Below are 27,260 nucleotides of genomic sequence, written 5' to 3' on the forward strand. Positions count from 1 at the left end.
CATTGTGGGCAATGTAAATGCCTTTGGAAAAATATGTTAACACAAAGCACTAAATATTGTTTATCTTGTCTCATAATTTCAGAGAAATTTCCTGTTAACGTTAATTAGGGCGGGTTGGAAAATGTGAAAAGTGGAAATAAAATTGTATGAATATTTTTGTACAGTTTTCTCCCCATTTTCCAGCCAGCTCTCCCCTTAGTGAATGGAGTAAATTCATTAAATGAAATATACAAATTAAAAACAGCTGGTTCAGTTGGAGTTTAAATTAGATTACTTTAAATCCTTGCCCTATATTAAGGAAAATTCAAGCAGCCACTGGTGGGGGAAACAGACTTCATAGCTATGTTAACATCCAATGGCATCCATCTAGATTCAATCCCATCTCCACTTCTAAAAGAAGTTGCTTGGGATCTCAATTGCATGAGAGATTCTGGCATATGGACCTTTTCATTTCTAGCTTATTGATACATCTAGCCCTAGACAGTAGTATCCAAAAGTCATTGCCACCTGATAAGGAGAGCGGGAGTATGATCAAGCGGTAATGACAGTCAGGACTCTTGGATTTTATGCCCAGGTCTGATATTCACTTGCTCTTTGGACTTGGGCAGGTTGGTTCACTTCTCTGTACAGGGGCAGCATAAATTCCTTAAAAATGGGGGGGGGGGAGGCCACAGGTGCTTGAACTGTGGCCCTGCCCCCTGCTCGACCCCTTCTCCCTGAGGCCCTGCCCCTTCCACAAGGTCCCTCTCCCGCATCACCTCTTCCCCCAAACCTCTGCCCCCTGCTTGCTCCTCTCCTCCCTCCCCCCCATCATTGGCCCTTATGGCCGGCAAAAAGTGTGTGTGGGGGGGTGGGCCTGGCCTCATACCTGCCCATCTGAAAAAAGGGAATAGTAACTCTGAGCTGTTGTGAGGCGTAATTAATGAATGTTACCTGCTTGGAGAACACGGCATGACAGGGGCCCTTGGGGAGACTAGGAAGGTTGAGGGCTGTTAGGAATCCTTGTAAAATGAGCTCTCTGTCTCAGTCCAGTTCCCGGTGAACACAGCTCACAAAAGAGAGGCCAAGGATTGAATTGGACAGTGGAAATGGACTTCCCCTTTCATGTCTGGAAGTGGTGCCTCCAGGTCCGGGCTGAGGCACATTGGACTGGGGTGGGGGAAGCCAACCCTGCTGCTGCCTGGGCTGTACCTGTTCTGGGGGGTAAGCTCAGGAGTTCAGGCTCTGGCATTATTAATGTGGTACCAGGGCTTTTCCTCTGTGAATACAAGGGGCTGGGGAGTAACTGGTTGCCAGGAGATCAGCGATCTCTTGACAGCACCTACTTTGTTTTGAAATGCAAATGGTGAGAAATGATTAACTTTGCCTCCCTAAATGCACCTGCATTTTGGAGAATGAAATGGCACAGGATGGTTAGAGCCAATTCACAAGGTGCTGTGTATGATCTCTGATTATTTGGACTTGTGTTCCCAGGGCCGGTGCTACCATTAAGGCAAACTAAGCGGTTGCCTAGGGCGCCAAGATTTGGGGGCGCCAAAAAGCAGTGCCCCCAATTTTTTTTTACAGCGTTCCTACGCCCCCTCCCCGAGCGCGCGGTCCTCCCAGGCTTGCAGTGCCAATCAGCTGTTTGGCACCGCAAGCCTGGGAGGGGAAGAGAATTAGAGTGGGGGCGGCATGCTCAGGGAGGAGGCGGAGCAGAGGTGAGCTGGGGTGGGGAGCTGCTGCACGGCTCCCCGGAGGGGGGGAACTGCTGTGGGGGGGCACCTCAGGGCAGGGGTGGGGGAGCTGTTGCGGGGGGGGCGGCCCCGGGGGGGGGGGGGGGGGGGGGAGCTGCCGCAGGGCTGCGGGGGGTGCACAAGGTGGAAGTTTTGCCTAGGGCGTGAAATTTCCTTGCACCAGCCCTGTGTGTTCCTCTCTGACAGTCTGCCCTTAAGAACACTCTGCCATTCTGAAAGAGTCTGTCATTTCTAGCAGATGTCACCATTACAGAGTTAGGGACTATTGCTTGGAGAGAGCCAATCAGACTTCAATCAGAAGTGATGGGCTCCAGGCAGGAATCACTGGGTGAGATCTATGGCTTGCATTATGCAAGTCAGAACAGTTGATCAAAACAGTCCCTTCTGGCCTTAAAGTCTAGGAATAAAGAGTTTAGTCTGATCCTTCAAAATGATAGGAGTTTTCAGTGCATTGGTATATTGTAGAATTAATTACACACTGTTCTAAAGTCCCATCAGCACAGCAGCTTTGTAATCACTAGCACTTACGTAGTGGTTTGTATTTCAAAGCGCTGTGCAAACACTGATTTTAACGGAGTGATTCCATTAGCTAAGTATTACACCCATTTTATGAATAGGGAAACGGAGGCACACATCTGCTTCGCCAGTATGTTGCACCCTCGGGTGTAATCTCACCATTCCAGTTCAATGGAAAATCAGGCCCAGAGAGTTTAAGTAATTTGCCCAAGGTTATGCATACACAGCCAGAGGTGATGCTGGAATTAGAACTCGGGAGTTCCTAGTTTCTAGACTTACAATTGGTTCGAGTTACTGTGCTGCCTAAAAGCCGAACATCACCAATCAACAATAATAAACAAACACCACTTTTTCTTCCTCTTTTGTTTGCTTCATTGCTTAAACCAGCTGCTTGCAGGCAAACTTTAAACCACAGCTGATTTTACTAAAAATATCTATTTCCTTTTGCATCTTTGTTGATTATTGAAGTGGTTTTAGTCTAAAGAGAAGCTCCTGCCTCTGTAAGTTTGCTACTCTATGAAGTCCCCAAGTTGTGTTCATGTATGGGGGTCAACATTAGTTCCCATGGTAGCAGTGGGGCTGTCACTGCCATTGGCTTGTGACATCACTGCATAAATTAGGCCCAAGAAGGTGGCTGGGTTGAAAAAGACAGCCGCAGCTTTCCCACATGGCAGTGATGGGATTACCAGGGCAATGGAACCTGAGCTGAATGAAAGGTAAATGTAAATGAGAGAGCAGAAATGCTTCCTACCAGTGAGGACCATTGGATAATGGAGTAACTTGCTTTCTAAGGGTACGTCTATACTTACCCGCTGGTTCGGCGGCAAGCAATCGATCTTCTGGGATCGATTTATCGCGTCTTGTCTAGACGCGATAAATCGATCCCGGAAGTGCTCCCCGTCGACGCCGGTAATCCTGCTCCGCGAGAGGAGTACGCGCAGTCGACGGGGGAGCCTGCCTGCCGCGTGTGGACCCGCGGTAAGTACCTTGTATTTCGAACTAAGATACTTCGACTTCAGCTACGTTATTCACGTAGCTGAAGTTGCGTATCTTAGTTCGAACTGGGGGGTTAGTGTGGAGCAGCCCTAAGGGTGAGATTCTGCCACTCTTTCTAAGGCTGAGTAGCACAATTAGCCCCATTAAAATGAATGGGACTAATAACAGCGTGAGGTAGTCCACTAACAATAACAATACCCTGCTCTTAAAGGGCCAGGTTCTTAGCTGATGTAAATCTGAATAGCACCCTTGACTTGAGTGGTCATTTTCACCAGCTGTGAATCTGGATCATCACCTCTGAGATCTCAGATTGCTTTACAAACTCTAATTCTCCAAATGTACCCGTGTGAGGTAAAGGATTATTGTTCCCATTGTTCCAGTGAAGAAGATGCAAATCTAATGATTAAAGAATGATTAAAGGTCTTGAGAACATGACCTATGAAGGAAGGCTGAAAGAATTGGGTTTGTTTAGTTTGGAAAAGAGAAGACTGAGAGGGGACATGATAGCAGTTTTCAGGTATCTAAAAGGGTGCCATAAGGAGGAGGGAGAAAACTTGTTCACCTTAGCCTCTAAGGATAGAACAAGAAGCAATGGGCTTAAACTGCAGCAAGGGAGGTCTAGGTTGGACATTAGGAAAAAGTTCCTAACTGTCAGGGTGGTTAAACACTGGAATAAATTGCCTAGGGAGGTTGTGGAATCTCCATCTCTGGAGATATTTAAGAGTAGGTTAGATAAATGTCTATCAGGGATGATCTAGACAGTATTTGGTCCTGCCATGCGGGCAGGGGACTGGACTCGATGACCTCTCGAGGTCCCTTCCAGTCCTAGAATCTATGAATCTATGAATAATAGTGATTAAGTGACCTGGCTAAGGTCACAGTGAGTGAATGGCAGACCTGAGAATAGAATCTAGTTACAAAATCTTGAAGGCCCAATCCATGCTGGTACAGATACAGGAGCCTGAGAACCGCAGGTGTAAGACCGTGTCTATCAGAGATGAGCTGAATGCCTCCTGAATATTGATGTTTGGATCCAGACTTGAACTTTGCATCCAGCTTCTATTTCTATAAAGGACTGGATCAAATTCCCCAGCTTGAAACATGCTGAGGCCCCATCTTTACCTTCTACGCATGTGAGACTGAAGAACTATGCTTGCGGGTTAGAGAGCCACAGTCAGTTACTTCATGACATAGCAGTTTGTTATATGGCCTCCCATGCTTTGGTTTTGCCCAGTGTTAGATTTGTGCGTGCAGGAACTTTGAGAGTACATTGCATAAGCCTCTTGCATATACTTCCTAGAGGCCTTTTGGTGTTGAGAAATGTTCCTGTTCTAATACTCTAAATGCTGGCTTCAGATGGATGCATGCAGCTGACCCTGCATCATTTAAGACTTTATCCACAGAAATTGAGGCAAGACTCAGCGTGTACCTTTAAGCGACTTAACTAGTGCCAGGGGCTCATTCTATCCAGGGAAACACATTTGTCAGATGGCCAAATGGGCCAGTGATGTCCCAGCATTCCACTGATTTCTATGGAATTATGGCAGCTTGGAGGACCAGTAGTCAATGGGTTAAATCTGTGGTTCATAAGCCTGCTATCTGGAAGGCTTCCATAGAGCAGTGGTGGAGTACCTCAGACTGAGTCATTTCTTTTAAAACCAATGACAAATGCATATTCTCTTCACAACTGTCGACAATCATGTTTCTTAAATGGGAAGATGCCTCTAAAATACTCCAGTGGGTTTAGCAAAGTGCTGAGACCCAACAACTCCTGAGTTCTTCGCCTGGTGCTGGTTTGCTTTGTGGCCTTGGACAACTCACTAAGCCCTTCATTTTCAAATAGAGGTGCCTCAAGTTAAGCACATAAATAAACGGCCTGACTTTGAGCCCTACAGCTCCCATGGACATCTGGCCAGGAGCATGATATCACTGGGACCTCTGCAAATTGGGCCCTGTAGTTTGGTGCCTAAAATATGGACGAAGATGCCCGTTTTAGGCTCTCCATCTTGAAAATGTTGGCTTCTACTGCAGGCCACCAGGTGAGCCTGTATTACTAAACAAACCCTCATGCTGGAAAAAATACTCCGATATTTAGTCCCCAGTGTTAAATATTTTACCCAGACATAGATTTGAATCCTCTGTATGTATAGTAGGTTTAGACTTCTGCCGTTCAGGCTGCTTCTGTTACTATTTGACTGGGTTCTTAAATAATCAAATCTCCTATCTTTGTTCAGGTGCCTTATTGATTGTTTGTAATAGTTTTTCTGCACTGTTCATACTTACCTCCCCTCCCCCATATTTGTAAAAAAAAATTCTACTTCCTTTTCTGACTGCCCTTTAATTATATCTCTTGGTTAAGTGCGTTAATTGGAACCAAGTACATTTAGTTAAGTCACAGATCAGAAAGGACACAATAGCTTATTTTAAAAAGCATTTTTGTACTATTTGTTTGACTCTCCGTTAGTAACCGTCCCGTAGAAGCTCATAAATGATGTTCTCCACACCCTGGATGTTGATCTTTCCTTTGTCCCAAACACCACTTTGCCCCTCCATGCTGTATGTCTTTTCATGGCGCTGAAGTCAATATGGCTCTTTGTCTGCCTTGGTTATTCCTCAGTATCGCTGGTGTCCCAGTATTGCCAACTCCCGCCAGTTTCTCTCAAGTAACGGGATTTCAGAGGATGCTGGAGCTCAGCTTGTGAGGACGCGAGAAGCTCCAGTCCCCTTGTGAAGTTCAGCTTTGCAGTGTCCCTCCCCTTCACTCGCTGTCCTTACAGGAGGGGAGCGGGGGGGGCAGGAGGGGGGGCGCGGGAAGGCAGCAAAGAGCCCTGCAGCTCAGCTGGGCTCTGTTCCCTCCTCGGCCCTCCCCTCCTGTGAGCAATGGGACAGAATGGTGCATCTATTCCTCCCCCTGCAGCACACGGCCTGGAAGGGGCCCCGCTGCAGCCCCCCCCCCCCACAGGTGTGGGAGAGGAAGGTAAAGAACCCCAGGAGGAGCAGAAGTGAGTGTGGGGGGGGCGCTGAGAGTTGATGGGGAGCTGAACTGGCAGGACAGGGGCTAGAACTGATGGGAGGACTGGGGGACAGGATAATTTCTGGGGAGGGGATGGGCAGATATTGGGGTGAGAGTGTTTGTAGTGAGAGTCAAAACCCCCTTACCCAATAATTTTGGTGAGTGAGCAACACTAACTGTCACACATACTGGGGTTGGGCAGAGGGAGTTCAAAAATCAAAAGGGAGACTGAAAAAACACAAGATAATCTTTTTTTGTAAAAAAAAAAAAGGTTTTTGGGGGGGGGTCTGACTCGTGATTTTTGATCTCTTGAGGCTGGCAGCACTGGCGTTGGTGTAGCTCTGGGGACTGTCATGATCTTCGTCTAGCCCCTTTCATCCCAAGGGATCCCAAAGGGCTTAACAAAGTACATTGAAATAAATCGACGGCCAGCTAACAATTAAAACCCAAATCCTTCTGCTTCAGGAGCCCTTGAGCTAAAGGAAATTTGCTCTTAGTGAGTATAAAGCTGATGCCATAGAGCACTGACTCCATCCAGTATCCTCAGTGGTACACACAGCAGCAGTTAGTTTCAGTACACAGCCAGTGTCACTGAAATACAGCTGCTCTTAGCAGTGGCGGATTAGCCAATGGGGTCCATGCCCAGGGGCCTCGGCCAATTGGGGGGCCCTGGAAAAATGGGCGCCCCTGCGCCCCGAACTGCTCCTCCCACCCGCCCAGGACTCCTGCTGTGGAGCGGGGTCTGGGCACAGGTGCTTGCCCTGCTCCCCCAGCGCTCCTGCTGGAGAGCAGGGAAAGCCCCCGCGCCCTGACCCCGCTCCCTGGCAGGAGTGTGGGGGGAGGAGGGAGAGGGACTGCAGGCAGAAGTGGTGGGGAGGGACCCTCACTTGCTCTGGCCCAGGGCCCCACAAACCCCTAATCTGCCTCTGGCTCTTAGTATGGAGGACAGTGGCCAGCTACACGCTATTCATCAGTGCAGGGAGTAGGGACGGTGGAAGTTTTGGTTAAAGACACTGGTGCGAACTCCCATGCTTACAAAATAGACCATTGGGATTTAATGTACAGGCAGGGCCCCTGTTTTTGAGCATCTCATCTGAAAACTACACCCAGAATAAACTGCAGGGAGCTCAACTTCTCCATCACTGAATGATGTAGGGCTGAGCTGCTCTTGCCAGGAACAGAACCTGCAGTTCCAGATGAGATTAGATACTCCAGGCCTGATTCTCAGACCCCCAAGCTATCCCCTGGAGAGAGGCAGCTATTAGCTGCTGCTCACAGAGTTGGTAGGAAAAATTCACACCCCAGTTTTTGTGGGTCCTGTGCAGTTAGTGACTTTTCCCTGTTTCTCAGCAGTGAAGTGGCAGATTTGGACTATTTAAAAATTGGAGGACAGGCTTCCTAAGGCAGTGTTTGAACCGAGCTGCTTGTACTGTTATGGCAACCACTAGTGCACAGGGACTTCCCTTAGCAGCAGAAGTTACTCTGCCTCCGAGCCCAATAAATAGGACTCCATCAAACTGCTCCACCGGTAGCAGCTTTAAGGAAGGCTAAAGGTTGACTCCGAATGTATTGCTCAGCAGTGGGCCAACTTCTCGGCTGCTATTTTAGCGTCTCATCGTTTCTCATAACGGGTAGAATTTTTTTTTTTTAATGGGGAAGGAAGGAGTTTCACTTGGTCAGATTTGTCATTCAATCTGATGTGCATTACAAAACTGGAACAGCGAGTGCTTTGGTGATGCAATCGTGAGTTTCAGCATGGTGTCCTTCTTTGCCTCTCTCAGGGCCCCAAATCGGTCACCCTTACTTACTGAGTATAGCACCTTCATCCTCAAGCAGTCCCACTGAAATCCATAGAATCCCTCCCAGAGTCCAGCATAGCCTGGCCTAGGCAGTGCAAGGGCATAGATCCAAATCAGAGGCTTGTATGTCTTTGCTCATCCAGCGCAGAGTGGAGGAAGGAGGCATTGCTGTGAAGGGGGAAGCATGGTTTTCAGGCCCATGTGGCAGTTAAAGGCCAGTCCATCCCTTGAGCTACTGTATCACAGTACACAGGGGATGACATGCACAGAGCACCAGGGTCAGGACCAAGGGGAGGTTTAGGCTAGCTTTTGCACAGCACCCACTGTGTGCATTTTGGCCATAACCAAGGATCTGGCTCATGATCTTTGTTTGCAGTTTGCTTTCACCTATGCACACTCACACTTCGTAGCATTGCAATGGTTGGACTTCAGCACCATGAAAACAGACCCTAAGTATTGTAGAGTTGGAAATATTCCTTGTATATTAAGTATCAATCTATTTACTGACTTTAAAAATCAGGGGTAGTTTAATGGCAGTGCTTATCTAGAGTGACCTATCAAGTGACAGCACTCATCTGCAGAGACCCCTGGCAGGAGAACATAATTTTACTCTGATTTTGTGGCTGGGCTCTGTCAGGCTCAACTGTATGCTCTTATTTAGTATTTATTTTAAAATAGTTTGTATTAGGTCTGGGGAAATTCTGCCAGATGTGGGGTCAGGAAGGAATTTTCCTATAAGTCAGATTGACAGAGATCTTGGGGGTTTTTCACCTTCTTCTGTTGCATGGGGAGCAGGTGGTTTGCTAGAATCATCTGAGCATATCTGACCTAAGCAATTTCCCTGCCCCTGCAGGGGCCTCTGGCATTGGTGGAAACTCATAAGACCAGCCATACTGGATCAGACCAATGGTCCATCTAGCCCAGTATCCTGTCTTCCAACAGCAGCCAGTGCCAGATGCTTCAGAGGAAATGAACAGAACAGGACAATTATCAAGATCCATCCCTTGTTATCCATTCTCAGCTTCTGGCAGTCAGAGGTTTAGGGACACCCAGAGCATTGGGTTACAGCCCTGATCATCCTGGCTAATAGCCATTGATGGACCTATCCTCCATGAATTTATCTAATTCTCTTTTAATCCAGTTATACTGTTGGCCTTCACAACATCCTCTGGCAATGAGTTCCACGCATTGACTGTGCGTTGTGTGAGGAAGTACTTTCTTATATTTGTTTTAAACCTGCTGCCTATTAATTTCATTGGGTGACCCCCTGGTTCTTGTGTTATGAGAAAAGGTAAATAACACTTCCTTATTCACTTTCTCCACACCATTCATGATTTTATCGACCTCTATCATATTCCCCCTTAGTCCTCTCTTTTCTAAGATGAACAGTCCCAGTCTTTTTAATCTCATGGTATAGAGGCTGATTTAAGTGATAAGTTACATACCACAGTTAGTTTTGCAATTTCATATTTGAGTTTCTGCAGAACTCTTGGTGAACACCATCTGGTCCTGGTGATTTTACTGTTTCATTTATCAATTTATTTCAAAACCTCCTCTACTGACACCTTAGATTTGTCACCTAAAAAGAATGGCTCAGGTGTGGGAATCTCCCTCACATCCTCTGCAGTGAAGATTGATACAAAGAATTCATTGATTTAGCTTCTCTTCAACAGTCTTGCCTTCCTTGAGTGTTCCTTTAGCACCTCAATCGTCCAGCGGCCCCACTGACTGCCTGGCAGTCTTCCTGCTTCTGATGTACTTAAAAAAAAAAAAGCTGTTAGTTTTTGTGTCTTTTAATAGTTGCTCTTCAGATTCTTTTTTGGCCTGTTTAATTAGAATGTTGTCATCCCTTTTAAATAACTGACACTATTGGTCTCTGTGTTCTCTGTGTGTGGCACACAACAATTCAGGCTCCTGAGGACTGAAATGCTTTAGTCTAACCCCAGTTATTGGGCTCAACACAGAGGTAACTAGGTAAGTTGAGTGGCCTGTGATATGCAGGAGGTCCCTATAGTCCCTTCTGGCCTTAAACTCCATGAAATCTATGAGAAATCATTTTTGTCTGATTTTGTTTGTGCCAACTTTAGCTTGGTGGGTTTGACTGCAGTTCAAAAATTAATGGGTTCAACATCTATTTAATAGAGCCTGGGCTAAAAAGAGCAAAGGCTGAGAGGGGGAAGGTGAGGAGAGAGAGAAATCCAGTCGAAATAATAGGGTTAAAAATGGAGAAGAGGACAGAACAATTACCTCCACTGTAGGAATCATTGGGTGAATTTCTCTGGCCAGTGTGATGGATGAGGTCAGACTGGATGATCTAACAGTCCCTTCTGGCCTTAAAATCTGTGAAGGATGGAGAGACAAACAAGACAGAGAAACATGAAGGTGTGGCGGGGAAAGAGAAGGAATCTAAGAGGAGACCGTTTATATCTCCTATACATGCCATCCACTTATGCCAGCCTGGCTTGTGGGATGCGGTATGATTTGCTAATGCAGAGTGCTGGTTTCCTGGTGGACTCCCACTCCTTTTTCAAACCCTAATGGAAATATTTCCCAATGTTCGCAAAACCTCCCACTCCACAAACTTTTCCCATCAGTGATTTTTCACATGTTTTTCCAAAGTCTAGCAAGAGAGAATTGGCAGTTGGCAGTGAAGATAGCTTCGTAGCCAGGTCCCAAGAGATTGAAATGGCCATAGTCTCTCACTGTGCTTTTGAAAGTCCCAGGTTCTCCCAGGAAGTGGCAGACAAGTTCTGGGTTTCCAAAGGGTCTGGCTTTTTATTTTTTTTAAGAAACCGAGCCATGCATACATGTATGTAAGTACTGGAAACACTGGTCCATTTGTTATAAAAATGGAACAAAAGACACCTTTATTACTATTGTGATATAAAACATTTAGCACCTCGATGGTTATTTATGAACTTTAGCTGATAGGGAAACTGAGGCACACTCAACCCCCATCCTCTTCCCATTGCGGTCAGTGGCAAAACTCCCATTGACGTCAGTGGACTCAGGCCCTACAGAGGATAGGTGACTCTCCAAAGCCACACAGTGAGTTGTTATTGGAGCTCAGGAATTTGGGCCCAGATCTTCAAAAATATTTAAGTACCTAAATAGCTTTGAGGAGCTGGGCCTTGGACACCAATTCAGCCAAGCGCCTAAGCAGCCCCTTAAGACTTCAGTAGTACATAAGTGTGTGCTTAATTTTAAGCACACTCTTAAGTACTTTGTTGAATCTAGACCTCAGGTCCTGGCTCCTTGGCCTGTATTCAGATCATGCCTTTGTCATCAACTTGAAAAAACTGAAACCCTGCCTTCTTTTCCTGCAACCTCATTACATTGCTTTCAGTCATTTCCCGTGTGTCCCCGGGGGAAAGTACAGTGGTTTTAGGTACAGTATTTTGTAACAGCATCTGACATAATTCCCAATAAGAACAACATAAGAACGGCCATACTGGGTCAGACCAAAGGTCCATCTAGCCCAGTATCCTGTCTTCCGACAGTGGCCAATGCCAGGTGCTTCAGCGGGAATGAACCGAACAGGTAACCATCAAATGATCCATGTACTGAATCTGTAGTTATATCCCAGTGTAGCTACCAGTGAATGCCCACTATTTTTCTTGTAACTCTCCTCATTGGCCTGGAAGTAGCTCTCTTTGGAGTGTGATATGGGCCATTCAAGCCAAAGCTTTGGGCATCTTTTGCATAATAATCTCAATACACACTGACCTCATCTGGCATGCATGCTAAGTCCAGAGACATTGTAATGATAAATATGTAAAGTCCCGCTCTGAGTCAGTGAGATTTTACATATTATCATCAGTTTGCTCTGACAGACCCAGTCTGTTCCTTTGCAGTCTACGCTGCACTTTTTGTGCCACATCATGGAGAAGTGAATCTGGTTTCCTCTCCAAACTTCAGACCATAAAACATGGAAGTGACATAAGCTTTCCACTTAAGCTTCCTTGGGAATAAGAATAGGAATCATGTCCTTTGGGAGTCAGCATTCTCAAAAATAAATCACTGTTAATCTTTATTTCTGTACAGTGGATATTAATAGGAGAGGTTTTACTGAAGATGGACCCAAGCTGCCAAATTCAGGTCCAGGTTCTTCCAAAAGTCTGGAGCATTTAGCTCTGGGGCTTTGGGTTGACCCATCAGAGACACAAGGCCCAGCAGCTGCTATGGACTCAAGCGTCCAGAAGGCTTGGGGCACACACACATGTGGGGTTTGGTGTCAGACGCTCATGTTTCTAACAGCAGAGAAACAAAAAAAAAATTAAACACATAGACCAAGACTTTGAAATCACAAGCCTCAGTTTTTAAAGGAGCCTAGGGGACTGAAATTCAGTGGGAGTTTGGCACCTAAATCAAAGCCATCTAAAACCATATTTAGGTACCTAAATAAGTGGCTTGATTATCAAAAGTGCTGAGCAGTCAAGTAGCTCTTACCGATTTTGTTGAGATCTTCAAAATGGCCAAAAGGGCATTTGACATTCAGTTCCCATTAATTTTAACGTGAATTGTTGTCCAGAGCTGCCTTAGGGATTGAAAAAATCTCAAGCACAGAGCATTTTACTGTATGTTATTTAAGGACAATAAATAAAAATAAAAAAGAGATAAATAAAAAGAGAAAGAAGGAGAGAGATTATTACTGAGGAGATCAGAACTGAAAGGTTACTGGCCCAGAGCTATTTAAAGGCATTTCCAATTCCCTCTCTCTCCAACAGGGCTAGAAGCCCTGGTTTATCCAGGGTCTAATTCTGCCATGCTTAACTGTGCCAATTTCATTGGGGCTATTTGAAGGAGATGGTATTACTCAATGTGAGTAATGTTGGTAGAATCTGATAGTAACTAAAAAGCATCTGAAATCCACCAAAATATCATGCACAGAATTCCCCCCCCCCAAGTGAAAATGGACCAAAATGACCCCCCCTCCTCCCCTTCCCCAATAACACCGGAAGTTCTCCCATGTAGACTTTGCAGCCAAAAAGCCAATTTCAAATGCTGACTTTTAAATTCCTGAAGCCAGCAAAGGGAGGTGTATAATGGAAATGGTAGTGTATTGTATTTCCAGGTCCTGCTGTCTATGGTTGACAAGAGGTCCTTGTTTTTCTCTTAAATTCCACACATTTTCTTCCTTTTGATTCTTGCCTTGTTTAGGCTACTTTTTAAATGCAAATATGCTTGTTTAATTTTAAAAGTAGGTACATTTGGTTCTCCTGATAGCAAGCAAGGAACTAGCATACACTAGACTAGAGTGAGTTGTGCTATGTAAGTATCTATCTCATAGAGCTGGAAGGGACCCTTGAAAGGTCATTGAGTCCAGCCCCCTGCCTTTGCTAACAGGACCAAGTACTGATTTTTCCCCAAATCCCTAAGTGGCTCCCCTCAAGGATTGAACTCACAATGCTGGGTTTAGTAGGTCAGTGCTCAAGCCACTGAGCTATCCCTCCCCCATCCACCCCCCCAAACTCTGCCAATGCACATACATCCTCACCTGCAACACCCCCTGCTACTCCAATTTTGGATCTCAGCTCTGCCCATGTACCTCTAGTCCTGATCTTGGAAGCACTCAGTGCTTTCATGATGAAGGCTATATAAACCCCTGGATAGCTAAATGGAATTTCCAAGCTACAGGGCCTTAGCTGCTGCAGTACAAAAGGGGCTGTAGTGTTGTATATGAACTGAAGAAGAATAAGAACCCTGTGCAGGGTAAGTTTATTTCTGCAGCAGCAGCATGGCAAATCCTAAAGGGACGTAGCCTCCTTGCAGATAACGCACCACCTAGATCAATCTCTAGCTAGTTCCTTTAGTAGCACCATTTTTTAAATGGTGGGATGTGGCTGACCAATGGACAGGAAGCCTTTTGGGTCCAAATCACTGGATTCTTTCTTTCCTGAATATTCCATAATGACTTTTGTTATTTGTATTCCTTCCTCTGCATCTTTCTTCACAGCCAGATCCTGTCCATTCCCTCTGGCTCTGCGGTCCACAGAGAACTGGCTTTTTTCCTTTTTGTTTGATGGAGGCGTCCCTCACCTTGGGTGACATGCAGGGAACGCTGCGTGATGGGCCGCCTGACACGCAGTCCTGAGTAATACACAGATGGCCACTGCTAAGTGACTTCCAGTCTCGCGCCCTCATAAAAGGGAATTAACTGAGCAACTCATGGCCCCGGAATTGGGGAAGCAGCGTGTGAAGTTTACTTACAAGTGTGATAAGCATGTTGGTGTATGAGAAGCTGTGCTTTTTACCACTGCACTTTAGACGGAAGCTGTTTTACAGCACCTAGTGCTTTTCTTGATGTTCTGTTTACTTAGATGACCCCACCACCGTAGCACCTGAGTGCTGCACGAACACCAATGAACAGATCCTCAATTTGACTCAGCGGGTGTAGCTGGGTGCTCACACCTTTGAAAATCAGGTCACGTAGGTGCCTAAGGATTAACCTAACTTTAGGCTCCCATTTTGGGGAATCTTGGCCAATAATTATTATGTAGCCTAATTGAAAGAGGATCTGATTTTAATTCAATCAGGTTTCACTTCCTTGGTACTTGTGATGTCACTACCCTACCAGTTCTCCAGTCAGCCACAAGTCTTCCAGGATAAACAGGATATACAAGTGTCACAGTGTTCTCTGATCACCACTGGGGTGCCTGCTTGTAATGTGGCTACATCTGGGAAATAGCTTTGCCTGGTCTGAGACCCCTTTTCCATCTCTCGTGGGCTGCGGCCCTGTTCACGCTCCAGGAGTTGTGATACTTCCTCTATGTGACTCAGCCCTCCAGCCAGGTCACTATATGGTTTCTCCCTTCCGAAGTCTCTCAGGATTGGCTGACTGGGTATCATTCCCAGTAGTCCTCCAGTTCAAGCTTATGCCACTTCCCCAGTGGCAGGTAGGGGAACCTGGGCCCATCCACTACTCCAGGTTTCTGCCTAGGGACCCTACAATCAGCCACCAAGGTCAGCTCCATCCCAAAATCCTGCTGTTGTTTACCTGGACTGCTTCCTATTCCATCTCTGTCAGACTTCCTCCTCCATCACCCCTCTGGGTGGGCCCTTCCCTCAGGCCCAGGAGTCCAAGACTTCTACTCCCTCCCGGAGTTTCCTCCTTTTCCCTCTCTAAGCCCAGAGAGTGACTGCAGGCTTCCACACTGCAGCCTTCTTCTGCCCTCTCTTCCTGGCCTTATACCAGTCCTGCCTTCTCCTGCCCAGCTGGACTCCCATCTTCAGTAGGTGCTTGCCTATCAAGCTTAACTATCCTTTAGGTGTGGACAGTCAGGTTACTTAACACCTCCCTCTCTCCAGCATCCACCTTAATCCTTTTCCGGGGTAGTGTGGCATCACAAGATCTGACTTTTTCATGCAAAGAAACAAGCAGGAGGAAAAAGTTTATACATCAACGGATAAGGACATGAAAACATTTTCCTGCCTTTAAATCAGGAGCGAAATTACAGACTTTAGTAGAGCTGGTGTTGCTGTACGTTAGCAGCAGCATCTCAGCCCATTGCAATTCAGACACAACTAAACTCTTCCTTGAAACTCATTGTGACTCCTTGGAGAAAGTTGACATGAGAAATTCTTTCACTGATGGAATGGAGAAAACGGAATGCCTTTGCCTCTATGGATACAACCAAATCAGAGGCTGTACAGCTGTACTGTACCTTGGAAGGGGGGTAGACTGTGGTCCCTTCTAAACCTATGATTCTATAATTCTACCTGTATCCTATGGCTATAGCAAGGATGGTTGGTACGTAAATTGTATATTGTAGTGTCTAACTGTTTGATCTACAGGGTCCCCCACTTCCTGATTTTGTAACAACTCTCTCTGCTCTTGACATACAATTTTGTTTTTTACCCTTTTGGATTTTTCCCCCAACTCCCTTACTAGATTCCCTCCCGCCATCCCCACCGAGTGTTTTTTGGGACCTTGCATTTTAATCTCCTCAATCAAGGCTACATTTACATGGGTGATTGTATATTTATTGCAAAGTAAAATTGTGGCCAATTATACGTTCTCACTATATATTTGTAACAAAATATATAGATTTACTTCCAGAAATCAGCGGTGCACTATACAGTCTAAATGTTGTTGTGCCAATTTGTTGGAATGGCTTAGTTTTCCAGCCTGATAGGTATGTTAAAAATGATTAAAGCAGACTCATGACTCCCAGTATTGCATAAGGGCCTATAATGTAGCATCTAACACCTGTGGTGTGTTCGTCTGTCGATGTGTTTACATCGTGCTCATCACGTCTTGAGCTCATCACCGCTTCTAAACTTTCTACATAAATGAAGTAGTTGCCTGGGGGCAGACCCTCACCTGGTGTAAGTTGTCATAGCTCCATTGAAGTTAATGGAGTTATGACACTTTACTCCAGCTAAGGATCTGCCCCATCATATTTAAATGAAGCAGCTTTGGGAATGCTGGGGACATGCCCTGTACAAGCTTGGGGTATATTTTTCTGACTCTTCCATAATTTTATCTTCACATCTTTATTTGCTATGCTAATTTATTTCAGCCACCCTGGGATTGATTTCATTAAGGCAGTTCCGCTAGCCTGGAAGCATTGTTTTAAACTGAAAAGGTAGCTGGCCATCAGATAAAAATCTGTCAATTTAAAAATTCAACCTTAACCAGTCTGGTGCATTGCCTTTCCTGTGAAATAATGACCAGACAGCACCAAGCTAATGGGCCCTATAGGTCATTCCCTGGAATCTAACCATAATCAGTCATTAATCCTGCAGGGAATTAACTTTGCCAAGGACAATATTAAGCATTTATCCTTCCCCTCCCCCGTCAACCTCATGATTTATTCTTGTGCACAAGAGCTCTCTCTTGCCTTTGTCATTCTGGGCCTGATCCAATGTCCATAGAAGGACCCCCTTCCATAGGTTTTGGAGTAAGCCATTTGGAGAGAGACCCCAAACTTCTGCTGACTTCAGTGAGTCTGAAGGGTGCTGAGCACTTCACAGGGCATAGGTCCTGTGTCCCTAATACCTGGATATTAGAGACTAGTGACTTCCCCCCATTAATCTTACTATTGTATTGTGTAAATTACTATGCTTGGTAATAAAAGCATCAGGTCAGTAGGTTGTGCTGTTAATACAGGGCTGCTGGACCAGCAGGCGTACGTGCCTAGCATCCGCGCTGCTCCTCCTGTAATAACCCAGCTGAACTACATCTTGGGTGCTGGAGTTTCCTAGCCGCCTGCCAGGCAGCAAGCCCCGCTCTGAAGAGCTGCAGGAGAAGGTAGCGATCAGCGCCCACGGGAGGGCTGGAGAGCGAACCGGTCGCAGCGCCAGGCGCCGGCTCCTTCCAAGGGCTGCATCTCCCTGCCGCAGCAAGTGCATCCAGCTGCGATGAAAGGCGCGTCTGTAGCCAGGGCTGAGGCTTCCCCGCAGAGTCATGCGGAACGTGCGGGACGTGCCTGCACCCGGCAGCCCACACCCCTGTCTGCGTTTTGCCTTTTGTGTCGCGTGCGTGTGCGCGCGCGCTGAAATGCAGCATAGCTTTCAATTAGGAGGGGGAAATGATCGATATTAAAATATAAAATATAATTGTACTCTAAACATAAGCTCCTGATCTCCGCTCGGTTGCATAAAGGTTACAGGAGCCTGAATGGGGATTTTTCTTTGTTGGTTTCAATACAAAAACTTTGCATTTATATTTCACCCCTTAATGGGGAGGAGCTCATCCCCGTGCATTGTGTATACACAATATACAGGGAAATAATCCATTGATCTCTGGTGTATATCTCAGGGAAATAATCCATTTGGGATTTAGTGTATTCACAATACAGTTCAGTGAAAATACTTATATGTCTATATTTTAGAGCTACTATAAAGTACATAATTTCCCCCTTATGCATATGAGGACTATACCCTTATCGTTTCAAGATTTTTATATCTGACTGTGCAATAAATGTGTATATAGATTATACACTTAGTGTGTGTATAAAATATGCATGCACCGGTATTTACCAGTGGGTATTGCACCCAGACTAGTATCTAATGCTAGATAGAGAATGTATACCACATGCATACATGGGAGCGATACGCTGCGCTCTTAAAATTAGTCTAGGGTCGCGTCGATTATCCGTGCCATGTATGGATTTGTTGCCAGTTTGTCTCACTAATGTGAGTCCTTTGTCTACAAAAAAAGTTGATCGCAAAGCCCCCAGGGTGGCTGCAACTCGGCTAGCCGCCACGCGGGGGCAGCACGGCTTGCTTCTCCGGAGGCCGGCAAAGAATTCCCCCCGCCCTTGCCGGCTAGGGGCGGGCTGTGGGTGACGCAGGGTTTGCCGGCCGGTCTTTTGCTGCAGAAATAGCTGCGGCGAGGTGGGAGTCGGGGCATTCACACACGCGAGAGGCAGGAGGTGGAGGAAGACTCCCGGGAACCCGCCTCACTAGCATTCCCCGACCGGCTCCTGCAGAGGGAAGCCCCCGGGGACATTCCGCCCGCGGAGCAGCGTTGCAGGGGCGTGAGGTTGACGGGTCGGCGAGACTCCAGCCCTCTTGTCCCGGGGAACACGTGCAGCCCCGCGCTCCTCTTGACTCTGTCGCTGCTGGGCTCCCCTCCCCTCCAGGCCGTGCCCCAGCCTTACTTTGCAATCACTGCATGAGCAGAAGCCTTAAGACTAGCGTGTAAAGGACATCCGGTGCTGCCGCGTCCGGGCCCGCTTGTAAAAAAAAAAAAAAGGCCCCCTTTTTATTCTCTTTCCCGTGCATCTCTCCACCAAGCCGGCCACGGAGCGCAAACCGACCTGGGTTGTAAAAATGCCCATGGAGCTGACGCAAAGCCGGATCCAGAAGATTTGGCTCCCCCATGATAACCACCCTGCGCTGCCCCGCAGATGTGAGTACAGTACAGCGGGGGCGGGGGGCGGACAGATGTGTGGGAATAGGGCGGCGGGGAGGGGGGGGATAAGCCTTAGCGGTGCCCGCACCTCCGCAGAGCAGTGCCAGTCTCTATGCGCGCTAATGCCCCGGCCGGGGGGACCATGGTCTATTTCACTTGCGGTGTATTTACGGGAACTGCCGGTCCTGGCGCTCGATGGGCGTGGGATGCCGCGAGTGGGGGGAGCGGTGTGTTCCACACACCTCCCTACAAGATGTGAGTGGGATACTGGGGGGGGTGGGGGGCTACCCCTGCCTTGTTCCAAGGGGCCGCCCCTGGTGTCATGGATTTACCCCTTCGGGTGAGCCTCGCCCCGTATTATCGCTGCCAGGTCATTATTTCGCAGGAAAGGCAATGCACCAGGCGGGTTAAGGGTTAATTTTTAAATACATTGAAATAAAACGGATCATGGGCGCTGTTTGCAACATAACCTGGGCACGTAGGACGGTTGCACCGGAGAGCAGTGGGAATGTCCCCCGGAGAGGAGAATACCGGGCAGGCTCGGGGAAATGGGGTTCCCCTAGAAATCAAGCGTTGTCCCGTATTGCACACGGGGCTTGTCCCGTATTGGACACGGGGCTCGTCCCGTGTGTCCATCCAGCGGAGTCGGTGGGAGGAACATACTCCCACGTCTGCCTTGAGCAGAGCATCCGTGTGAGGCTGAGCAGGGAGGCGCAGCTGCCGGGCCGACGCGGGAGGGGTTGCTGCAAGCCGTGGGCCCATGCCCCGGGCGAGCTGTGCGCCTGAATGGCCGTATAACCGGCCCGTAGCTCCGCGTCTGCGTGTCCTTAGTGCTGCCGGCATGGGCGGGCGAGTGACCTGAAATGCTCCCTAGACCCGGTCTAGCCGCAGCACGCCCCCTCCGGCTGCACGCATGGCTGGAGGCGGGGATTGCTGCTGGCGCGTGTGACTCCTCCGTGCTGGGGGGTGGACATAGGCTGGAAATGGCGATGGCTTTGCCGCATCCGACAGTGTGCATTGCTCCTCGGCTGGGCGGGCAGGGTCCAGACCCGCCGCCTTCCCGTTCTCTGACCCTGGGGCTGCTGGAGGGACGGGACCAAGGATCAGTCGTGCTGGGAGATGGCTGGTGTGGCTTCCCCACGTGTAGCGTTGCTGGATTGGGTGGGAGAGGGGAGGGGGAAAGCACGGATGCTGCATTTTCCCTGCTGCATTGTTCCCAGGGCCCCTTTCTTCCCCCGTAAGGGAGATCTGAGCTCGGTGCAGTCCCACCTCCCTTCAAAAGAAATCCCTGCACCTAATTCTCCTCTTTGTTAAGGCGCTGCAGAAGATGCAGTGCCAAACCGCATCTCTATAGCCTCTTGCACCCAGGGATCTCCAAGTTCTTTATAAACATTAATTAATTAAGTCTCATACTATCCCCTGAAGAAGAGCTCTCTGGGTAAGCTCCAAAGCGTCTCTCTCACCTGCCGAAGTTGGTCCAATAAAAGATTACCTCACCCACCTTGTCTCTAATATCCTGGGACCCACAGGGCTACAACAACACTGCATCGTACCATCCCCGGTCTTTCCCCATGAGAGCTGATTAAAGTGTTTCTCCCCTGAAAAGTCCGTAGCATTCCTCCCTCTTCTCCCCCAATCCTGTGATTCACTTTTAGCTCTGCCAGCATGAGACAAGTGGCGGTGGCTGGGTGCTGTCATAGTTGTGGGTCACCTGGTTATTTGCCTTCACCTAGCTTTGGATAGGATCCTCCAATACAGAGAAGTTTGGAAGGACAATCCACCCTATCAGGGGATGCTGATCTCTCTAACCCACTTTCAGAACCATGGCCTGGCAAACGCGACCTAATTTTGTAAAGTTACATCACTCACGTTTTATTTCGGCTGGGATTATCAAAAGCCTGGTTCTGCTTGGGGTTTTACCATTGACTTCGCGTTGGAAAGTCCCTCACCCTTTGCTTCCATGTGCAAAATGAGTTGCATAAGTGACTTCATTTTGGTTGTGATCCCGTAGGAGGGAGGTGAAAGGGGTAAGCGCTGTGAATAATAAAGCAGAAACATTAGCTTCATAATTTGATTTTTCTTTTAAACTGGCATGAACAGAAAGCCTCATGGTCAAAAAATGGAACCATTCAATTAAAACAAAAACGCAAACACCGGGATCATATAGGTGCTACTGCAGTACAAAGCATCAAAACGGGAGTCGGTCAACTTATATGTAAGCAAAGCTGTAAAGATGCAAGTCACATAACTTTGCCCACTCCTAAATAAGCAGTCTAGAAACCTTTGCACAAATACTGCTGTTGTGAGGTGAGGATTGCTTGTACTCTGCACGCAGGGAATATACAGAAGTAATTTGGGCAGTCAGCGATACTAGTCTTGTCTTTTAGCTAAGCTTGATTATTTGAAAATAGCTTGTATATTTGTGTCCCGCGACCAGAAACATTGTCCCTTTAAACAGCTGGGGTTAAAAACCAGCCACTGATTGTGCTGGCTCTCTTGCCTATGGGGGGAGAGTGAGAGTGTGTGTGTGTGTGTGTGTGTTGAATGCCATCTGGTCCTATAGAGAAAACTATACGATATTTTCCTAATGGGTTTGCCAGTCAAATTAAATGAGTTTTTATTGGCTGGAGAAACTATACAAGTGTTGCCAAAGCGGAAGAAGAAGACGACCGACCCCTGGGGTGTCTGTCAGAGATGGCACAATCTGCCCAGAACAGGGCTACATGTGGGATTTGATACCCCCTGCGTTCCTTTGTCAGTCAGCTGGGTAGAGTAAACGGAGTAGGAAATAGCTTTATGGAGAAGGCTGCATATCTGTGTGGCAGCAGGACCTTGATTTCTACAGGATAACAGGGGACATTAGCTATATAGTTAGCAGATGGGACTTTTACAGGGTACTCCACGTAGGTGTTTGGCTTTTTAAAGAAATCCTTATAAAACCGATATGGCCCTATACTCGGTACTCCACAGTCATCAACGTAAATCGCTGAGGGAGAGAGAGCTTGTGATGTATTTTGGTTTATCAAGACTTCCGTGGAAGTGCTAGTTGATGTGATAATGGAGCTTGTAATTACTCTCCCTTCACATGGAATGGGACCCCTCGGGGGTGAGTCCTAATAATCTGTTGGATATACGTCTTTAATGTTATTCATTTGGGCATCAAGGACACCCCCCCCATCCTTCCCCCCGCCGCCCGCAGCTGCTCCATACAAATAAAACAAGGAGCACAAACATCACTCCAGACTGCAGAGCAAATACTGAGCTACAATAGAGATTCGTAGCTAATGCACATAGCGTGAAATCCCAGGGAAAGCAGGGAGCGATAGTGTCTCTTTTAAGCATCATCAAAAAGCTTCCCCGGGCCAACAGCATGCATTTTTCTGCGTGTCTGCATGTGAAATAATTAGTCTGATTGGCTGACTTCTTGTTAGGGGAGATTGAATGGATGTGAAACGATGCCTCCCTCCCGCCTTTGGATGGTGATCCATTAAATTTCTGACAAGTTGCACGTCTCTCACGTAGTCTGTGAAGCCAAGTTATTGCAGACGGCTTAATGGGCAGAGCCACTCACTTTACAAGAGGGAGGGGTGTGTGTGCATGGAATATTTGAGGATGCATAGCTGGTACTTTTCTCTTCCTTCATCCTTGCTCAACTTGCATGTGTACCTGCATATATATATTTTGTGTGTGTATACAATTATATACCTAATATATATGTATCCTGTGTGTGTTGTGTGCACGCAAGCAATTCTGTGGAGTCAACTACCAGAGTGCATACACACACACACACACAAGCACCATAGAAATGCTTTATAAACTAATTTACCAAAGTGTTTTTATCTCTCTCTATCCAAATGTGTATATGCACATGTGCATGTATATTTTTATAAAGTATATGCATTGTAGAAAAGTCTAGACAGCTATATTACACACATCTGTTTTGCAGCCCCTCCTAACCCAGGGTCATTCTGTTGTTTGTCCTGATCTTGCAGCTTTGTATTCTTGCTGTCTGTTTGGCATAAACTAACAGTCTTTATTTAGATAGTAAAAATTGATTGGGGGGATTTTCTATTTTAAACTCAGGTTGGTAGTAGCAGGAAATCCCCCTCACACACGCTTTGATGAATATCGTGGCACATTGGGAAATGTTTGCACTGATTTTTGTGCTTCTAAAGATCCTAGCTGAATCCTCTTTACAGCTGGAACTTGTTTTGGTTACACTGAAATCTGTATTATTTTTAGTGGAGGCTAGAAAGGATTAACCGAATCTTTGGTTCATTTTATGTGCTCCACGCTTTGCACCTTTCCAGGTTTTTCATTTAGTTCCTGTAAACAAGATGCCCACTGACTTTGGTGGGCTTTAGATCAGGTTCTTAACAAGGAAGTGCACATACAATCCCCAGCTGCTACTTCTCTTTAGGAGGTACTTTTATTCCAATGACTCTCCCCACCCCCGAGTTTATGGACCTTCCTTAAAATGCATCTGATGGAAAAATTTCCAAATGAAGATGCTCAACTCCTGCAACTCCCTCAGTGGGAGCAGTGTGTGTGCTCAGCACCTCTGAGGATCAGACCCTACGTTTGCAGATTTCCCTGTGTGTATGTGCATGCTCATCCTTGCAGGGTCAGATTTAATTAACTGGAGCATAAGAATAATGAAATATTCAGTGGAGCGAACAGTCCAATTCCCTTCTCTGTTCAAGTATCTATTTATTTTTAATGTCGAGCACATTTGGCAAAATTCCTCTTGGCTCCGTGTTGTGGATCTTTTTTCTGCTGTGGGGGAAGGGAGCACATTAAGTTTCTTCTTTCACCTCTCACCCTCCCTGGCCAATGGTGAGACTTCAGCAGTGCTGGTGTGAGTGTAGAGATGGGGAAACACCTGCAATGCTGCCCTGAGGTCTGGGATTGGGGATCTCTTGTAATAGCTGCAGCCAGCTCTGATTTGGTGAGCTCAAGTGGGAAAGTTGGGGGAAACTCTCCTTTAATCCTGGACTGCAGAGCCGGGAGGCGAGATGGTAATTCAGGAGAGCAAGGCTGAACAGACCCGCCAATTCATTTTTCTTTTCAGATTTGCTTCAGTCTTTTACTGGAGTGTTTCAAGACCGGCTTCATTTTTTTCCTTAGTGCAAGAAAAACTTGTGTGCATTTTTTTTTTTAAGTTAACCATTCTATCATTCTTTGATTTTTTTCAGTGTTGACCCCCCTATTGGCTAAGATCCAATCCTCTGTTAGTCAGCTTTATCAGGCACTGGCAAGAGGAATGACTCGAGGATCTAATCAGTCTTTTTCACTGTTGCTATAATTTTGTACCAGGCTGTCCTTTTTCCAATAGCTTTAGGGGTTTTCTTTGGCTGCAAGGCGGTAGAAATCTGTCCTGATCTAGATGCACAGGAATTTACATAGACATTGAAAGGAATCTACACCCCTTAAATTTGACTGCAACTCCCAAATCTAGTTTGAGAAAAGTCCCATCCCCTTCCCTTTCAGCAATCTGCCTCTTGCTTGCACCATTCAAAAATATTGGCGGAGCTCAGCAAATCACATGATCCAGATTGATCTGATGGAGCCAAATGAGATTGGAGTCCTGTTTATTGCGTGCACAAAACTCAGCTTCATTCTGTGCGGTTATTACCTTTATTTTTCTTGCTGTAATAACAAAAGACATTCATTCCTTGCATGCCATTCTGATGAGGCTGACAAACTAGACAGAACTATCTGTGTGTAAGGAATGGAGGGAAAATGTCCTTGAAAGGCTTGTGTGTAAAAATGAGGACTGCAGATAACTTCACTCTGAGTTGTCCATAGGTGACTCTTATTTAAGGCTCTTTTTATGCTTAGCATGAAGACCAGGAGGTTTTGCATATGGGATGCCAAGTAGCATTAAGGAACTCAACTATAATCCAGATTCTATTATGCCATCAATGACAGCTGTCATCCTTTCTTGCATTTTTCTATACTTGGAATAAGTGCCAGGCCTTTCCCTTGAGGTTCAGGAGCATGTCATACGGCTTTTTCTTCCCTTGTGCAGCAGTGGGACTCTTCCTAGAGACCTTGTTGGGGGTGGAGATGTCTAAATACGAGAGAAATTTGGCTCAGAAATCTTGCTACTTTTTGGTCATGTAATTAGGTTAAATGAGGAGGGATCTTTATTTTAACAAATATTTTAACTGCCGCCATGTTAGTGTTAGTGCTTTTTCTACTATCATCTCTGAACTGAATTTCAATCCATTGACACAGATCGGGCTTTAAATTTTAAAAAGTATCTGCTTCAAAGTAGCTTGATATACATGTGGTAAGTGGTGGAGGCTGTAATGGACCATTTCACTCTTAAATGTCACTTCCGGAATGGCCACAGCTCCGCAGCTAATGTGTATTATTCTATTTCTGTCCTTTTTCAAGCTCAAGGGGATGGTCAGTTGCATGTTTCTGTTTACTTAAAAGCTGTTACTCATTCTAAGAAAGGTGGTTGGAAGGGACTGTCCTGTGAGTTTATAGCCCTCTCTTTCAGGGCTTTAGAGGCCTGCAGTCATGTCTGCAAGTTTAAGCGGAGCGCTCACATCTTAGTCTTTCATGGATTTTTCCCCCCGCATCATAAATCCAGTACCTAATTTGAATCTCTTCCTGGGCACAGACAGACCGGACTCGAATGGGCAGGGCCATTCTGCAGGACCCAGTGGAGGTGTATTTGCTGAGTGGGGAGAGAAGTCTGAACAAGGCCTGCCCTATGCCTAGGTCTGGCTAGCGTTGCTGTGGCTTGCATTTGTGAGCCCCAGTTTTGCACTTCGTTACAGGAGCGAAGTAACTAAAGGCCGTTTCAGTGAGAAGTCACTTGCAGTAATGCACTTCGCGTGTCCCTGGGATGTTCAGGACACTGTGCTCTCAAGCACCTTGTTGTGAAAGGACTTCAAGAACACTTGAGTCTTCTGGGAGTGGTGTAAGAGGAAGCAAAGTCACAAAGTGGGGACTGGGCGTGGTTTAACTTGACCTCATCTGCCTGCAAGTTGATGCTGTAATGACCCAACTCCAGAAGGCCCTCGCCTGTGCGCTATGCTATCTCGGCAGTGGCAGCAGCAGAGAGCATTAGCCAGGAGCCAGTTCTGCAGGGCATGTGTGATCCGTGAACGCCTTGCTGCTAAGGCAGGCCTAGAAACGAAGCTGGCACCAGTTGGACCAGCTTCAGTCAGTGCCTTTTGAATCCCAGTGAACTACCCACTTGTATAGAAGAAGGTCTAGATCGCTGGAAAGTCATATGCAGGAGGCGGCCCGTTAAAGTTCCAAAGAGCTTGGATACTGAGTAACTCTTCTGGGAACCAGGTTCTGAGGAGAAGTATCTTGTGTTTCAAACCAGCAAACCAAACATAATGAATCATACCATTGTCGCCTGCATTCCACTAGCTCTTTATTGAAGCAGTCCACCGGTTTCCCTGTGAGGTGGGGAAGGTATTAGTGTCCTCATTTTATAAATGGGGAAACCGAGGCACAGAGGGGTGACGTGACTTGCCCAAGGTCATGCAGGAAGTCTGTGGTAGCGCTGGATGTAGAACCCTGTCTCCTAATTCTGAGCTTCAGCTGTAAGACTGCTTCCCTCCCGGTACATCAGTGCTTAGGAGAAGAGGTATTGCTTGGTTTCGTCAGGCCATTGCATCGGGCTTCCTTACCCGGCGACTCCAGAGCTGTCTGCTGCCCATCTCTGCTCAGTCTGACACGTGATCATTCAGCAGATCCTGTTGCAAAAATGAGTCAGCAGATTTGCAGACTCGAGGCTTCAGTGCCTGGCGCCAGTTGTTTGATGGGGAGAGGGAAGACTAAAGAGGGTGGTATTAGATTTCCTCCTGCTGTCGATGCACTGAGGGGATGTTGGAGCAGTAGTAAGCGCCCTGATGCCTGCTTTGTCAAACCTCGCAGGGATGATGCTGAGGGATTATAATGGCTGCTTGTGTGTTTTCTCTCTTCATTGTAGCCTGCGGGCCGCAGCTTACCAATTCCCCCACTGTGATCGTTATGGTTGGCCTTCCAGCTCGGGGGAAGACTTACATCTCCAAGAAGCTGACTCGCTACCTCAATTGGATTGGCGTCCCAACAAAAGGTGAGGCCCCAGCCAGCCGTTCCTGCTAGAAGATAAGTGCCCTGGTCCACTGGGGAGGTGCCTGTGGAGTTAAACACTCCAATGGATTGAGCCTGGCAGGATCTCCCTCTTCCGCATCCAGGGCCGGCTCCAGGCACCAGCCGACCAAGCACGTGCTTGGGGCGGCACCTTGTAAGGGGCGGCCAATCTTGGAGTGGCAGGGGGGCGCTTGGGTTTTTTTGTTTGTTTGTTTGTTTTGTTTCGGCGGGGC

General features: G+C 47.0%; 1 protein-coding gene across 5 annotated transcripts in view; it reads left to right on the forward strand.

Annotated features, from left to right (window-relative positions):
- PFKFB3 (6-phosphofructo-2-kinase/fructose-2,6-biphosphatase 3) overlaps nt 1-27,260 on the forward strand; it is a 73,320-nt gene that overhangs the window by 23,267 nt on the left and 22,793 nt on the right. For 4 of the 5 annotated variants that reach the window (XM_026648610.2, XM_026648611.2, XM_026648613.2 and 1 more), the window contains exons 1-2: nt 18,630-18,918; nt 26,885-27,010. In XM_026648610.2, the coding sequence (XP_026504395.1) occupies nt 18,840-18,918; nt 26,885-27,010 (205 nt within the window). In that variant the 5' untranslated portion in view covers nt 18,630-18,839. Of the gene's footprint in view, nt 1-18,629; nt 18,919-26,884; nt 27,011-27,260 lie in introns of those variants that run through there. The other variant, XM_026648612.2, reaches the window with a different exon arrangement.

This window comes from Terrapene carolina, unplaced genomic scaffold, assembly GCF_002925995.2.
Source record: "Terrapene carolina triunguis isolate 2854851 unplaced genomic scaffold, T_m_triunguis-2.0 Scaffold68, whole genome shotgun sequence".
NCBI classification, from domain to species: Eukaryota; Metazoa; Chordata; order Testudines; family Emydidae; genus Terrapene; species Terrapene triunguis.